The following is a 17,466-nucleotide window of genomic DNA, read 5'->3' on the forward strand; positions in this document are numbered from 1 at the left end:
TAAGAAGTTTGCATTGTTAATGAGATTTCCTGGAGGTTAGTGAATGCGTCTTGTGGGTGAGTGGGCGTGTCCGTCATCTGAGGGCCCTGTGGTTGGTTGGAAATTCGGAGGGAACACCTGGGTGTTTCCTGGTAGCGTTGCAGGAGGCAGAAACAACAGCTAAGAACCAGGCCTCTTCCCTCTGGTTTCATCTACTTACTTACTCACTGAAACATGGACATAAACAATCGTGTTTCATATCATTAACAACTATTAACATCATTAACAAGGAGCTGCTGTTGAAGGAGCAGCACCAGCTAAGATCCTGCACTAAAACATAACCCTTCTACCTGTGCTGTCCAGGGTCTGTGTCTGCGGCACAGGTGATTTTTGACAAATAACCTGAAACTGTTCCATATGAACTTTAAGTCAAAGTGAATTTTCTGCGGATGATGGGAAATGGACACTCCACAACTTGTTGACGATGTTCAGCCTGTGCCTTCAAGCAAGAAAGTTCAGAAAACTCGACTTCACTGATGTAAGTACACATTTTATTACTGTATTACTGTCTTCATGTTGCACCCACAGGAGTGAAAATGTGTGTACATGTAGGAGTTGACTGAGTGGCTGTTCTCATCCTCAACTTTACTTTCTGAGTGTTGTATTATTAATGGTTGATTGGAAACAGATAAAACAAATCAATGCCATAATTAGTGATTTGTCTTTGGTCTGATGCTGAGTCTGTCTTCCAGAGATTCTCCTGCTGTTGTAAACGCATCTCATCTAGACAAACTCTTGTTGCATTCATCACAGACTCCAAATATTGTCCAGATCAAATTCTCTGAAAAGGTTCATTTGAAGTGTAATGAGTTCTCAAATAGTGTGAATGTTACCTTCTTTGTCTGAGGTTCTGAGTACAGGCCTCGTGCGATGCAGGATGCTAATGATACTAATGTGCAACATCTAAAATACTTGATACTTCAATTAATACTTATACAAAGGGCAGCAATATTTTACTACGTTGTCTACCTGCTTTGAAAATAGGGTTGGGAATCTACGCGATAGTGATGGGACATTATACAAAAGTATCGCTCATCGTGATAAAAAAGCATTTACAGTAAGTCTATCATGGTGAATTTCTGTTATTGTGACGATTATGAATGGAGAAATACATAAATATTTCATGTGAAAATCCTGCCTAGCTCACCAGCATACAGTCGTAGTGATTTATGTTTTGTGCAGAACAAAGTGCATAAAGTCTTATGTATTGAACGTGGATGGAACGTCTCTTAACGTAGCTTTCTCCACCATTATCCCGCTGTAAATTCTCTCTTCTTCAGCCAGGTAACTTCCACCCATGTTTCACTCATTCATTTGAGCAGTTTGGCTTGCTTGAAGCCCTTACTTACTTACTTCTAGCTCTTGTTTACCCAAATGTTAAAATGCACTTATTGTAAGTTGCTTTGGATAAAAGCGTCTGCTAAATGACATGTATGTAATGTAATGACTGAAACTGACAGGGACTGTTTGCTTTAGAGCGCTTTTTTAAAATTTATTATTAAAATAGCGACATTTGCCCTGGCATATCGATTCTTAGACAACGATATATCACCAGATCAGGAATATTTTGACCCCTATCTCTGTTTGAAAATGAACCATATATTTGCGAAGGAAATATTAAATGTATTATTATATTTAATATATTTATTATATAGTGTTTCTTCTTCTTGTGATATTGCACACATAAATCATCACAGAGACCATGTAAAGAAACAACCATATTCAGTTAATCACAGTTATTTGTGGGGTTCATCAGGGGTCTGAATTAGGTCCTTTGTTGTTAGTATTTTTTAAACTGTAATCCACTGTGTACTATAACACATTACATTACAGTTGTACAATTTATAAATAAAACTACGAATAATATGAATATAAATAAACGGATCTTGTGGAAAGTTTTTAGTGAAGAAAAGTGAAGAAAAGAGGTAGAAAAACATCAAACTCTTTATTATATTCATAGAGTTATCACTTTTGTTATTATTAGAAGCAATTCCATGCTGATGAGGAGGTACACACTGAACAACCCAAACCAGAAAATACTGAGAGAGAAAGAGAGAGGGAGGGAGGTACAAACAGAGAGAGAAAGAAAGAGAGAGCATGCAGTGAGTGGGTTTGGATGAGAAGCTCTTCCCTGTTTCCCCTTTAACGTCCGGCGGCTACACAACAGGGCTGACTCACGCGCACACACACACACACTCACACACGTGCTACAAAATTGGAGAACAAAAAGCACACTTGGTGAAGTTATCAAAATATATATTGTATAATTTAAGACAAACTGATGATCAAACAACCAGAGTCAGTTTCTAAGAGAATGACTTCTGAGACACAGATTGATTCTAGAAGATTTACAGGAGTACGTTCTGATTGGTTCAGACAATCAGCTACAAGTAACAATGACTTTACATTCCTGCTGATCATTTATCCAATCGTACATCAATATCTAACCGATTTCCTGTCTTACAAGCAGCTGTTTCTTTCTGATTTGTCAAGTGTGGCTGACATCCACATGGTTCTATCATTATTTAAACGTAGCAACATGCGATGTCAAGAGAACTAGACTTCTGCATCTCCTCTGGTTTCCAGGCTTGGAGAAATCTGACTTTGACCAATCACAGTGCAGTTCAGAAAGAGAGAGAGGGCCTCCTACTGGCCGATCAACTAAGCAGCTGCATGTTTAAATCCATCTCCGCACAAAAGTCGTATTTCCAGCATTGGGAACACCTGCCTAAGCCCAAAGAGGCTGAAAGGCCCTATCCACACAGAAACAGAATCAACGTCTTCATCCACACAAAAGCCACAAAATGTCTGAGCAGTGTAGTACATATGCCAGGCCTGTACATGGTGCTGTAGCGCTGCACAACCAGAGAAGATGTGTAGAAACAGTTTATAAATGAAGCTTTAATCGAATAAGTATACGTTACAATGTATACAATCACCGAATCGGAGACGAATGAAGAAAACCAGTGGGACAAAGGAAATGAAATGAAAGACCAAACAATCTCTAAACACAAGAAGAGGAAGACGACAAAGACGAAGATGAGCCATGGCAATCGCAGGAGAGAGACGGGATTTTGACATCACCTCTTTCTCACTCTGGGACCAGAAATCCCAAAACCCTGTTTCCGTGTGGATAAAACTCAATAAACACAATAAAGACTTTATCGGATTCACCTACACTCGTTCACATGTGGACGGCCCCTAAAAAAAGTTTTGATATTTCAGCAATACTGCCAATATGGCCGGAGCCTCCCAGAGATGGGGAGGTTTCCTCGGATCAGCTGTCGAATATCTGTGTCCATCCAGTGGGAGGGGCTAAGGACATGGAGACTCCATCCTAAAACAGTCGACTGATAGAACAGGAAAGTTTCTCTCAAAGCTGAGAGGAAATGAATCAGCAGGAATGGGAAGCAAAATCCAAAAAACAAGGGGAACCACTTTAGTCTTTTAAATGAAACAAAATATCACCAAAGCTCATATGTTTATATTTCATCTGCTGTAAATATGAATAACCAGCGACTCACTGGTGGTCAAACCAGAGGAATCTCCACATTTACGTAAATAGCCAAAGCTTTACTGGGACTTATGACTGTACTGTACGTTTACTGTACAAAGACGAACCATCACCGATGTCAATGTTCACCCACGTCCACACACTGTGAAACACAACACATGGATTCGTCTTTGTGCGACATGGCAAATGACAGCAGCGGCGAGCATGAATGCAGGAAGGTAAAGCTGCGAGTCTTCGGCGTATCATGACAGAAGTGTTTTCTAACGCCGTCGTCGTCTTAGCTGTAAGAGTTTGAGCCTGAGCGCTAAAACAGAAAAACTACTCTCTGCAGCTGGACTGAGCTGAGCACTGCTGTTGTTTAATGTTCAGGATAATTCCACAAACACAAACACAACAGTTAATACAGCATTGTGCAGGAGCAACCACAAAAGAAAAGGTTCAACACAAATATCCACCTGAGGAAAAACCACAGATCCACTGACCGACAGAGACGATCAGAGAGTTCTTTCAGTTCAGAGAGGTGGAATCAAAAATTCAACAAGCAACTTTGGGACAAGAAGTTCTTTTTTTTTCATCAAATCAATCATTTGAATTATATATAAAATGTCAATAATAGCTGATGGTAATAAAAGTAAAAGTTGATTTTAAAATCTATTGGTGTCACTCCTGATGGATGATGAATGTCCATGACTGACTTTATGTACAGTTTTTGTTACTTCAGTTGAATGTTTGACTCCACCCGTCCGTCACTGATGCACCTCCACACATTATTTCTGTTCAGGGTTTTTTAAACCTTGGCCTCAAAGAGTCTGGACTTTTTCTTTTCCTTCATTTGGCAGTTTTTAGGTGTCCCGCGCTCGAAAAACCCTCATCCACAGGAGCGAGAGCGCGCTTGTCTCTCCGTGTTTGTGTGCGCGCGCAGTGTGAAGAGACACAAACATTTCCACACACAGATAGGTACACTGTTTTACATATTGCTGTTTTCAGTTACGTTATATACTTTGAAGAGAGTTTTACATTAAGCACACGTAGGTTTAGATAGGTTTTAAGTCTTCTCACGGATGCTCACGGTCACAGAAAGTACAGAAATCTTATTTAGATGGAGAAAGAGGCATGAGTGGAGAGGAAAAGAGAGGAATGATGGAGAAATATTGATCGAGATGACAGTCTGATGAGGGGACACAAGGGTTATTGATGACAAATATTAGCTTCAAAATCAACACAGACACTAATATTAAAAACACTTTGATCATTTTGGGTCTGTAAGCAGTTTTGGTTCATGGAAAATTATGATTGCAGCTCGATAAGATTTCTATATTACACTGTAAGTCAACTAGTTGTACTAATATTAATATTATTGATTGATTGATTGATTAATTCATTAATTAAAAACACTTATCATCTATCTACAGTATTGTTTGTGAAAAGACGAGATGCTGACTCCGGCCGTTTCCTTTGTGGTACAATCTTTAGTTCCAGGTCCAATATGCAACATTCTGCCCTCACACAAGTATCAGAAACAGATATTCTGTGTGTATTTCGAGCGTCTGTTGTATTTGAACACCATCAGAGAGGCTGGATGCAACTTCCTAATGTTGTCGGCGTTACAAGTAGAAACAGACGAGTGTGACTCTGCAGATTTCAGCTCATTTAGACGTAATTTTGGTTTGGCATTTCCAAGATGGGAAAGGTCTACCTGCTGTGAAATGAGCTTCTGTTTCCTTCTCTTGAACTTGTACTGAACTAATTTGGTTATATTGCACGTCTGTTGTCATCGGTGACCTTCATGACTTGGCACAATAACGCTCTAGCATTAGCTTTTTATGATTGTTTTTGTTTCGGTCTGACATGCAGCGCTCGATCACTGCACACTGGACCTTTTTAAATCCAAACTTGCACCACAAAAAAAAAGAAGCTACATTTCAACTTTAAGATGTGCCGTTACATGACATTATTTATACACTTTAAAATATAAATTAGAGGACAGATGTGACAGAAGGACCCAGGAACTTTGTTATGTACAAAGAAAAAAAATATAACTGACTGCAAACACTTGATCAAATACAGTTGCTGATAAACCCTGTTTTCAATTGAACATCTGAGATTAAAGCTGCGTCACACTCATGATGATGGATTTGTAGGACATGAAGCTCTGACTGCACAAGATCACGTTTAGTCACCACGATTCTCTGAGTGCAAAAACTCTCTCTCTCTGAGTCTTAGTCAAGTTTAACTCTGTTATTCTTCATTCTGTTGCCACGCATTTGTCTCCGGGGACATAAAAGTTACAATATTTTCAACCTTTCTCTGCAGAGTGCTCATCAATATCACACTTGGCCCCGGCAGCCATGGCCGGCTTCACACCCCGAGACCTTCTCATTTGTAGGCCTTTCGATTTCATCAAAAGTAAGAGCTCAATATCTCCTGATATCAATTTTTCCCTGTTGTAAACGTTTAATCGCACACTCCAAGAGGTTTTTATACACGTCTCGGTATGATTTAAGAGAGCGAGAGAGTCTCAACACAACAGAGAAATTCAAGTCTCCACATCAGACACGGTAGCCACTAAAAGACAAACACAAGAAGCAAAGAGGCAGCAGCAGCCAGATAAACAAGCAACTGGACGACAACTAAAAACATTTTCTGCATACATGCAGAAAACATCCATGTTGAGTTGCACAGGATTGCTTAGCACAATATGTGTCTGCTCATGAGACACCTTTAAATGATTTATCCTATTCTGTCTGAGCCTCGGTCAGAATCAAAAATGACTCTTCAGGATTAGTTTTGCAGGATCAGTGTTTGCTTTCAGATTGCTATGCAGATTACGTTTCCAGATTTCAAAATGTCAGGATTATTCTCAGGTGTGGACATTAATCTATATATAAAAGAATTTGGCAGCAAAAATAAAACGTGTAGCAGCAAAAACTCTGTAAATAACAAATTGGTTTAACAAATGCAGGACATTTTGATCAGATACAAGGCACTATAGATTTTGCTATAGAACATATTAATTAGACGGATTTGGGCTAAGAGTGTGTGAGAGAGAGGAGGGGGTCAGTGAGAGCGACGACCACACAATAGTCTGAGGAGACTCAGAGTCAAGAGAGGAAAGCAAACTTAAAAAGATGGAGAGCGCGGAGAGATCGATCGTGTGGTAGAGGAGGAGGAGGAGGAGTGAGGGAGGGGGGAGGTGCGCGGTTAGGACTGCATCTCAGCGCGAAGCATCCACGGAAACCAACAGCAGAACAGCAACCTGCAGAAGGAGGTGAAAGGAAGAGGAGGGAGGAAAGGAGCGGAGAGGCAGAAGAAGAAGATATAGAAGAGTACTGTAGTAAAATACTGGAGACAGTCAGACAGTCAGACTGTGTTCTCACCTGGATATGGAGTTCTCGGAGGTCAGGTCTTTAGGAGAACGCATCGTGTTGAAGTTACGCTTAGGCTGTGCCACTGCAGGACGGAAACACACAGATGGTTAAAGTCAAATTTCCATCAGGTTTCTCGTATCTTCAGTCCTTTTCTTGACATTTTCCTCCGTCATTGTACGAAGACTTAACCCTAGTTATCTTTGCCGAGTTAATGCTCGTGTGTGTCAGACCTGTGAACTATCTTTGAGCCTCGGACTCTTTACCGTCGATCACCTGACACTGTAAACTATTATGAATGATGCTTACTGGTGACTTGGTGGACTTTCTTCACCATGGCGTTGTCACTGTGCGAGCCGTCTTTAGGGCCTCCAATTCTGACAAGACAACAATGAAAACAGCTTTTAACTGGAATCAGTCTCACCTCTGCAGGAAATATGGTTGCAATTGCTCCCTCTTTTTTTAATTTAAAAAAAATAAAATCAAGCAGTTAGGGAAAAGCTTACACCGAAAAGAGAAGCTAAAGTAAAACAACACGGCCCTACCTCTGGACGCGGGAGGGTGGAGCAAAGACTCCATATTTGGGCAGGCAGCTGAAGTAACGGACTCCGAACACGGAGCCGTCGTGTTTGCCTGTCGGCTGATCCAACTCGACACCAAACCAGTAACCTGTGAGGACACAAACAGCTCGGGTGACACTTGCTCTGACTCTGTGTTTCCATATTTGCACACACCAAAGGTGATACACACAAACCAGGAGCAGTTGAGAACAACTGTTATAGTTTGTTACTGGTAATTAAAGCTTAAAGCATTTTTGGGCAAAAATAAGAAAACATTTCCAATTCTACACGGCCAATGAAAGCTACCCATCTTCACTTATGCTTGATGCAAAGGAGACGGCCTCTGCATTGAGTCAAAACTTGTATTTATGGTTCTACCCATGTCGGCATGGCGACATGCCCAGTAAGTTATCAGAAATGTATACATAATCAGATCAAACCTGGAGCAAAGTCTGTTTTGCCGAAGTAGCGCACGATGCCGTGTTTCTGTCCAGCCACCAGAACCTGATCTCCAACTTCCACGTTCATCCCCTCAGGATCCAGACCGGCTGCTGACGACTTTTTCCTCTCAGCTGGGAACACACAGAGAGAACACACTCGCAATGATGACACAGACACTTGTTTTTAGTCTGATCTGAAGTCAGTTTTAAAGGCTTTGGATATGTGACATTCATTTTTACTTCATAAATAAACCATTTAAAAGTTCCTGCAAAGGAACAGACAACAGTCACATATGGCTTATTACAGCACATAAGGTTTTACATCCTTCACTTAATTCACATCTTTGCATTGACTTTGTCAGTAATCACATCTGAAATTTAGTTTTGCGTCCAGTGTGCCTGCACCATCATGTTAGGAGTGGGCCTTACCCTTCTGTCGTTCCTTTTCCTTCTTCTCTTTCTCCTTCTGGGTTTTTCCAGCGAGGCGGGAGGCCAGGTCCATGCGGGGGGTTCGGGGGGTGGAGGTGACGGATGAGACCGTCTGGTCCACAGCCTTGGAAATCTTTGACACTGGAGCAAAAATCCCTGCCACACAAATGAGGCACACAACTGAAAGCTCAAAACTCAAAAGACCTGAGTTACATTACATTACATTACATGTCATTTAGCAGACGCTTTTATCCAAAGCGACTTACAAAAGTGCATTTAAACATTTGGGTACATATAAGAGCTAGAAGTAAGTAAGAGCTTTCTGTGGTGTGTCTGAATACATTTTCAACCACTCTGTGGTGCTGATGTCGATGTAGTCACAGGTGTAATTAATCAAAATATGGCGCTTCTCCACTATACAACTGTAGCACGGCTTGGCTCGGTGCGGTTCGACTTGTTTTTTTGTTTTTTGGCTTTTCCATTAGCGATAGTTTCTGGTACCTTGTACTTCTTAAGTACCTGCTCTGGTGAGGTTCCAAGTTAAGAGTTAAACTTAACGAGTTAAAAAGACTTAAAATCCCCAAAACATGCGTTAATCTCCAACATTTAGCAAAGAAATTTACTGAAAAGAACTGCTGTTTATTTCACATAAAAATCAATGTCATGGCATTTTCATGCGGTCGACAACTGTATAGTGGAAAAGCACCATTAATGATGGATAAGTACCATTTAGCTTGCTCTGTTTTGGGGGGCACTCTAGTTCACACAGTCCTGATGTACATGAACTGAACAGAGCCATCATTAATGTGATCAATAACACTCAGAAGGAAATCCTCTACAGCTGCTCATACGTCACGGCTTGCTCGAAGGCACCAGGGCAGCTCTTGTTACCTAGTTTAGGAGGGCAGATGAAGTAGCGAACACCACCCACACTGCCGTCATTCTTCCCTTCGGGCTCGTCAAGCTCCACGCCAACCCACTGGCCGCTGGCAAACTCTGTGGTACCACAAAACCTCAGAGTGCCCATCTATGAGAGAGACACACACACAGTGTTGTGTAAATTAGAGGAGTTTAAATCTCACAGCAGATATCCTTTGGCTTGTGCATGGGGTGGGGGGGCAGATAATCTGTGTGTCTGCTGCTTTGTTATGAGGGGGAAAAGGAACATAATACAGGACAATGTATATGACGTGAACATGTGACGTGTTTTGTGAGTCAGTTCAGTTTGTCTATGGTGCAGTCGGAGCTCCGTCCAACCAACCTGTGTGAGGTTTTCAGGCAGGACGTTGTCTCTGCTCTTGTCTCTCTGGAGCTACACAGCAAGAACACACTGTTTAGAGCTCACGCAGGTTTAATCTGTCCTGCAACCAGACATTCACTGGTTACATCATTCTGCACAGGTACAGTCTGTCAAATATGTTTTCTTCCACGTTTTACACTCTTTTTGCGTTGGACAACATGTACAGTAAAGTTGATTTTGACTACATGTGCCAATTTCAATGTTTCCTGTCATGTCTGGAGAATCATGGTTGAAGTCTGTCAGTGTGTTAGTGTGTTCTGTTAAACCAAATTTAAAGTTGTGGATAGTTCTGCTTCTAGACGCGGGAGGTTTACACAGCAAGTCACACTGACTGCACTGACTGAGCGTCAGTACAACCGTCATTACAATTCATTTCTCATTTAACCCAAAGGCAAATATTACTATAGTATATATTATTATATATATGATAATTAGGGCGCTGCTGTGGCAGTTCAGTTAAATCCCTATCTTCTGACCTTCATGTCATCCAGCAACACACGGTCTCCCAGCTTCAGTCCCAGTGAGGTCAGCATCAGGTTTCCAGGGATGTTGTCGTAGTTGGGGAGCGTGGCTCTAGGGAGGTTACAGCTCAGGGGGACGGCATCCAGCAGCAGCTGTTTCAGCTCTTTGGCCACCATGGCGGCTTCGGCCTTGTCCAGGCTCATGTCCATCGGGTCAGGAACCACTTCCCCTGGAACCTGGCCCTTCTCATTCTTTAGAGAAACAAGAAGGGGGGGTGGACCAACTATGACATTTTAAGAAAATCCATTTAAATGATTTGCTCAAAAGTTTGTGGAGACATGCGGTGTAGGCCAAGGAAGATCCAGATCCAGGCATTAGCTTCAGTCTAGTTCACACTATACACTTTTCAGTCCACTACCCTGTTTGCTAATGATTTGCAAGTCGTGACCAGTCGCTGCTAACTGGCATGCGGCATCAGGACTGCTGGACTTTGGCCAAGTTTGTCCTTTCAAACACATTCTTGTCAGAGATATTGGTTATCAAAATGTAACTACTATTATCGCTAAAGTTGCCCTTTTGCATGTTGCACATTGTTTGTTCAGTAGATAGAGATTTTTACCCGGACAGTTGGGTTGGCTCCGTGCTCCAGCAGACACTTTACTGCACCCAGGCAGAGGTTGGAGGCAGCGATGTGAAGCGCTGTGCCATAGTGGAAATCACTGCATGTGGAGTTCATCACTGAGGAGAACACAGAGGACTTAAACATCTGGTGAGACTGTACTGAGGAACACATCAAAAATGTGTGCGATAGTGTGTGTGTGTACCTCTGGGTTTGGCGGCTTTGAGCAGAATTCGGATCAGTTCTGGAACGTCAAAATAAGCAGCGTAGTGCAGCGCGTTCATGTTGGTCCAGCGACTTCTCAGACTCACGTCGGCACCCAAGGAGATCAGCTGACTGGTGAGACGCAGAGCGGCTGCCGGATCACCTGCACGCACAGTGAGGAGTGACTGAATGAAATGAGTGGAGCCTCAGCTTCTACAGCAGCAGAGTGTCGAAAGCACTGATGATGAGACCTGATGATGTCTAGTATGTTTTTTGTTTGATTACTTTCAAGTGGGTTAAAGCTCACAAACCTAATTAGACAAATAAACTCTTTAATGGTACAAGTAGAATTCCTGGCTGTAGTAAAGGTACAATTCAAATAACCTTGAAAGTGGAGGACTTGTCTCCTAAACATTTAAATTAAAATGTCCATGTGAAAAAGCTGTACAACACTCTGATATGACTATGGAGAACCCTTGTATTCTTCTGTTTTTGGTCTTTTCTGAGATTACATACCTAATCTTGATGTGCCCATGTGTTTACAGACCATGGAAAATCAAAAATCATTGTGCATGCTTCAAGTTACGTGTATATATATATATATATATCTTACCAACTCCATGTGCTCCGGCCTTACAGCTGTAGTGAAGCAGTGTCATGTCAGTTAAACCATCACGGTCGTTCACATGGCAACCGCGCTTTAGGATCTGAGATGAAGACAGACAGGAGAAAAGGAGGAAGTTAACACAGCAGAATAACACACAACACACAGGCGATGAGGCTCCACTCTGATTTATCCTAAAATTGTCTCATAGAATCTTTTACATTTTGTTCCTGTCTTCATTCTGTGCATTTTTGATGTTGCCCACACACTAGCTGGCATTTCTGTAACATTTGCTAAAACTGTGATCCAATTAATTTATTATTTGAAGGCTAGCATGACAGGTCCCATTTGAAAGCACCACTGTCATGATGGTTGAATTCCTAACCAACATGCTAATCAGTATGTTTAGACAATTTGAAAACGTATGGCACATTCATTTTATAATATTTACAGGGAAATGTTATAGTAGCACTACTTATCTTCTCACTCTGTCTGTCTGAGTCATGCTTTTATTTAATTCCCATTCCCCACGCTGAGTCAGCTTACTGCTGAGTCATGTTCGAGTCTCAATGACTTGTGTCTCTCTCTCCCTCTCTACCACTGCTCCAATGTCTGTGCTCTCTCACTGTCACTTTATGTCCATTCAGCCATTTGAACTGGGTCACTGTCCAGTGTGTGTACTTGTATAACAACATTAAATGACCTGAACTACCTACTATCCTGAGTCTAACAAATCAAGCCAACAAATTGAAGCCTGTCAGTCCAGTGCCACTTTGTGCCACTGTGGTTTAATGTGAACAGTCTGTCTTACTTGTGCATAGTCAACTCATCTCACAGGATTGAATCTGTGTCACTCGGTAAGTTTACGTGCACAATATAATCAAGCTAAGGCCGTAGTCCGACTAAGACAGGTGGACAACTTGCAGAGTTCGAGTATACACGAGGAGGAGAAAATCAATTTATTGGCCATGTACGTCTTACTCCGCCTCTGTAGGTGGCTCTGTCAGTCATAGTGTTGTTTGTTTTTTCCAGTACTGCAGTTTACACGTTGTCTCCTTCTACTTCCCGGGTCAAAGACTGGGGAGGAGATTTTTGTGCATGCGCAGAAGTCCGACTCCAGACCGACTAAGCGTAATCGGACAATGAAACGCATTATCCAGGTATGTTAGTCTGACTAAGACGGACTAACGTGTTTATATGACATTAAGAAAGATGAATTATTGTCTTAGTCTGACTAAAATCTGACTTTTAGACAATTGAATGCTCTACTCCTGCCACAGGCCAGGTCTTCAAAGGTTTAAACATTATCCAAAAAAATTGTTAAGGGATTTTTAATTTGTTTTTTGAGTCTGACCCAACAAATACTTAATGTTTAACAGAGCAGTCACACATATATCCATCACTTTAACATTTAATGCTAGGTGTCTGGTGATGAACGCGGCTTCTGGTAGATGACAGAGCAGTGTCCGCCATGGCTGCCTTCATAGTAAGACTTGATACTGTTGCCATAGTGTTGTTTATTGCATGTCCGATACAAATGTAGACAATGAGGTATGGTACTGTTTGAAGGCATAAACGTGATTTGCAATGCTGCTTGGAAAGTTGAACATTTCTCACAGGGGTAAAAAGCGAAGCAACTGATCCACGCTTCCACATTCCAAGTGAATAAGCAGCATTTCATCTGAAGCCTCCTTGTGTGTGTGAGTGCAGCACCAGTGTGTTGGTCATGGTGTGTTTCTACCTCGTTGCCAATGATGTCAATCTTGTGCTGCACTTGGGGAACCCACTGACGCACAATGGCAAACAGCTCAGGGATAGTGGTCCGAGGATCCATGAGGATCTCCAAACACGCCGGGTCATTCGGGTCAAAGAAGGTAAAGGCTAAAGATGGAGGAAGACAGGAAAAGTTAGAGGGAAAGAGAATTAATTACTCAATACATTTACATGCACACTTCAAGCTAAGGCTGTAGTCCAAGTCAGAGATGCAACCGGTCAACTTGATTGAGTAAATTGATTTATTGAATATGTACATCTGACTCCGCCTCTGTAGGTAGCGCTGTACCTCTCTATAAGCTAGTGTGTACTGAATTAGTTTCTTGTTGACCTTTAGGTCACAGAAAAACAAACAGTGAACAGCGAGATGAACGTGAGATAGATCGTGCTTTGGTTCTGTATGTTTCGTACCTACTGTACATGCTAATCATGATATAAGTTCGACAGAGCGTGGCTCTTGTGTTGCTGTGTTGTCTGAAGAAAGATGCCACTGCTGTATGATTTCTGGCAACAACACTGCAGTTTATACGTCGCCATGTCCAACTCCAGTCTGACATGACAGTATACATGCAGGAGCAATTGGACTATGAATCACATTATCCAGGTATCTTAGTCAGACTAAGACTACATGACATTGAAAAAAAAAATTATTGTCTTAGTGTGAAAAAAATTTGACTTTTAACATGCATTTAAACACACTGAGTGAAAGGAAATCAGAGGTTGAACAGAGAAGAAACAGGCCAAGGAAGTGAACGGGTGAAGATGAACTGATGAAAGGAGTGCAAGGGAGAAGAAAAAATTGTGGGACACTCGATGGCTGTGCCAAGATGTTTGTTACCCTCTGAATTACAAGTAGTCTTTGTGTTCAGCAGTTTCTCTTCCTGTCTGGTTTGCAGTCTGAGATCTGAGTCACGTTTCATTTTCAACTTAATGGGGCATAAACAGTCCTGGAGCTCCTTTTGCAGCCCAATGAGGGCAACAGAACCACATCATCTACAAAAAGCTGAGATACAAGCCTGATATTTGACTCTGCTGGAGCCCAGAGTCTACGAAGACCCCCCAATAAAAACAGGATCGAGTTTTTTCATAATGAGGCTTCTTTTTCCTTTAAAACCATCCAACATCGAAGCAGCACAAGCTGGAGCTGTCACATTATTTCAAACATGGGATATAAAGTTCATGTGTTTGAAGTAGTACCCCTTAAGATCCAGCAGAGGGAGCTCATACAGATGCATCAGGGTAGTATGTGTATATTCCATGAAGGGACAAACCATTGCACTCAAACTGATAACAGCTAACACTGAGGTGGTTTGTTATTGTGATAGTTATGTGCATTCATAGTGTTGGGACAGTACGTATTTAAGGTGGCATTGTGTTTAAGGTAGTATGACGTACCGTAGTCTTTGGGCAGTGGTGCCTGGGCAGAGGGGTGCACCATGGCACGACGGCGCGGCTCGTGAACTGGACTTTGATACTCGGACACTGACAGTGGCTCAGGCTCAGGCTCGGTGCTGGGTTCCAGATCAGCCACTGGATCCAAATCTTCTTCCCTCTCCTCTCTTTCCTCACACTCCTCCTCCGGCTCATCGTCCTCCTCCTCATCCACTTCTGCCCTCTCCTCCTCTAGCTCGTATTCCTCCTCTTCATCTTCCTCCTCCCCTTCCTCCTGTTCTTCTTCCTCCTCTTCTGTTAGAGCCTCCTCCTCTTCTTTCTGGACTCTTCCCTCCTCCTGCTCCTCACGATCATGTCTCTCCTTCTCCTGCACCTCCAGGTTCTCCTCTTTAGTCATGACGAAGGATTCTGCAGCTGGGCCTGTCAGAGAAGAGGCAGAACACTGTCTTAAACCAAACCAAGAAACTTGGTTCTGTAAAGAATCTACAGTATTAAGAGTACAGCACTATAACTATAATGATGCTACTCGCATGTGACCTAACATAGGTCACAGGTGAACCAAAGCTGCGGGCTGGACTTTGGACATGTCTGCCATATAACAAAATAAGTCATGTTATTTTCCAAAACAAATCTAGTCCTAGTGTTCACTAAGACCAGCGGCACTCTAATTGAAACTTCTTGTAAGTAAGAAATTGCAACCTCCTGTACAATGCACTATTATCATTTTGCAAAGTGTAATTTAGTTTTAAAATGTATAAGTGTTTTTTTTATTCAGCTGACGCGAATTGGACTTGGCCACAGAATCCTTAAAAAAATGGTTCTAAAAATAAACCTTTGAATGAATGAAATCCTCATCAGCAGGGTCAATAGAATTCAGTCATCATTAACCACAAGGACATGAGTCATCATGGGGTCTGGACTCTCGTCCACCTCACTCTGGTGTTCCTTTCTGTCTCCAAATGTCCCTGCTTGTTTTCTCTGATTCTGTCCATGAGTGCTATCTTTAGTGCAGGAGTGTGTCTGTGTTTGTATGGGTGTGGGATTGAGAGAGAGAAAACACAGAGAGAGAGATAATTGTCCAACTGCATCATACTGATAATAGCAGTGGCTAAAAACGCTAATGCTAACACTCCATGTCCATCATTAGCTGTTGACGGCTCTGACTGGATTAAATCTACTCTCCTCTTAAGCAAATGGACAAGACACTGAAATGCATCCAGCAGCCGCTTCCTCTATCACTGAGCCATCCATCATCCATCCTCCAAGGAAGCAAAGAAGGAAACTATACCTCAGTAAATCTTTGAAGCAAACAATGAAGCAAATGTCATAAGACAAACATAAATGCTCCCTCAGTCAGGTCTGGTAGTTTTGCTTGACATTGCCCATGAAGAACATGTTACCCTGTTCCTCTTCACAAATAACAAACAGGCAGAATAACATCAACAACAACAAAAAGGTTCAGCACACTGCAGCTTTAAGCACATGAATATCAGCCGAATGTCAGCTGTTTGCTCCACCTCTTGAAACATTTCTCTACTTCTGCCTGATGCAGCATAAACAAAGTGGTGCAAAGGATCAGTCGTGCAGTTTGTCTGTGTGTGAGTGAATGAGCAGCAGTGTAGCATTACATTAATCCTCATCATATATCCATGACGGAAATTGGAACACACTAAATGTTTGTGCGTGTGCGTGACGTCATTTCCAATTTGGACGACATACGGTAATATTGTGCAGTGCGATTTCAAATCCTCTCGCAATAACTTGATCGAGGTGAATTCCCACACGTGCAGTCCTCGTGATTTATTTTGAAGTAGCCTGCATCTTTTTCCACTTAATCCGAGACTTCGTTATTTATGACGATCTTGGTTAATATTTAGTTTTTACTTGATAATGTGCACTAAATACATGTCCATATTAGCAGCTCAGAATTCCTCCTAATTGTACACTTTCTTGTCGCTCACTGATTCACTGTTGACAAAAACACAATTTTACAGCAATTCCCCTTCAGTTATTATTATTATTATTACTGTTATCATGAATATTATTATTATAAGTGACAGCAAATGTTGTAAGTCCCATGCCTACAACAGACTGCGAGGCAGAGGAGGCCATGACAGCCTCCTCCTCCTCCTCCTCCATCCTTCCATCCGTCCTCCATTTTACACACATGGAGACACAAACAGCTCAGAAACAGACATTGTTTCCCCTCAGCTGCAACCTGCCACCATGTTCACCATCATCACCACCACGGTACAGAACAATGAATAACAACGTCCACGCAGACTGCGATGGCCTCACAGTGTGGATCGAGCCAATGTGCGTAGTAAAGAAACGCCCCGTGTCACTCAAAGAAAACACGCACACGTAAATAAAAACAAAATACACGACGACGACGCGAGGACGTGAATGTTCAAACAAACATCCGCATTTAACTCCGACATGTTGGTTTCTTTATTTTACAGTAGATCAAAAAGTGTACGTGAACGTAGCAGACAGAAAATAGCAGAGGCTTTGTTTTCAACAGCGCCTCCATTTCTCAGCATCATCATCATCGCCACAATCATCAGCATCATCATCATCAGCATCATCATCATCACACAGAAATACAATATAATCATGCTGTCATGAGTCAAAAACGTCCTTTTTTTACCTGAAAACAAGCCGCTGAATGTTCGGTGATGATTCTCTGTGCTCTGATCTCAGCTCTGCTGTCTGATGATGCTCGACTCTCTCTCTCTCTCTCTGCCAATGTCTTTCTCTCTCTC

At 42.0% G+C, this 17,466-nt stretch overlaps 1 protein-coding gene across 2 annotated transcripts; it reads right to left on the bottom strand.

Moving 5' to 3' along the window:
• Window positions 1-1,965: 1,965 nt before the first annotated feature.
• clip3 (CAP-GLY domain containing linker protein 3) lies at window positions 1,966-17,452 on the bottom strand. Of its 2 annotated transcripts, XM_044031673.1 has the most exons (15): window positions 17,352-17,452; window positions 14,705-15,121; window positions 13,278-13,417; window positions 11,546-11,639; window positions 10,934-11,095; window positions 10,729-10,847; window positions 10,124-10,360; window positions 9,609-9,659; window positions 9,239-9,374; window positions 8,348-8,503; window positions 7,919-8,050; window positions 7,464-7,587; window positions 7,228-7,295; window positions 6,931-7,003; window positions 1,966-6,809 (listed from the first exon to the last, which is right to left on the bottom strand). In XM_044031673.1, the coding sequence occupies exons 2-15, from the start codon at window positions 15,096-15,098 to the stop codon at window positions 6,755-6,757; spliced, it is 1,941 nt and encodes a 646-aa protein (XP_043887608.1). In that variant the 5' UTR covers window positions 15,099-15,121; window positions 17,352-17,452; the 3' UTR covers window positions 1,966-6,754. The 2 variants fall into 2 exon arrangements, with proteins under 2 accessions (XP_043887608.1, XP_043887609.1); XM_044031674.1 differs by lacking the exon at window positions 9,609-9,659.
• Window positions 17,453-17,466: the final 14 nt, after the last annotated feature.

This window comes from Solea senegalensis, linkage group LG8 (genome assembly GCF_019176455.1).
Source record: "Solea senegalensis isolate Sse05_10M linkage group LG8, IFAPA_SoseM_1, whole genome shotgun sequence".
Lineage (NCBI taxonomy): Eukaryota > Metazoa > Chordata > Actinopteri > Pleuronectiformes > Soleidae > Solea > Solea senegalensis.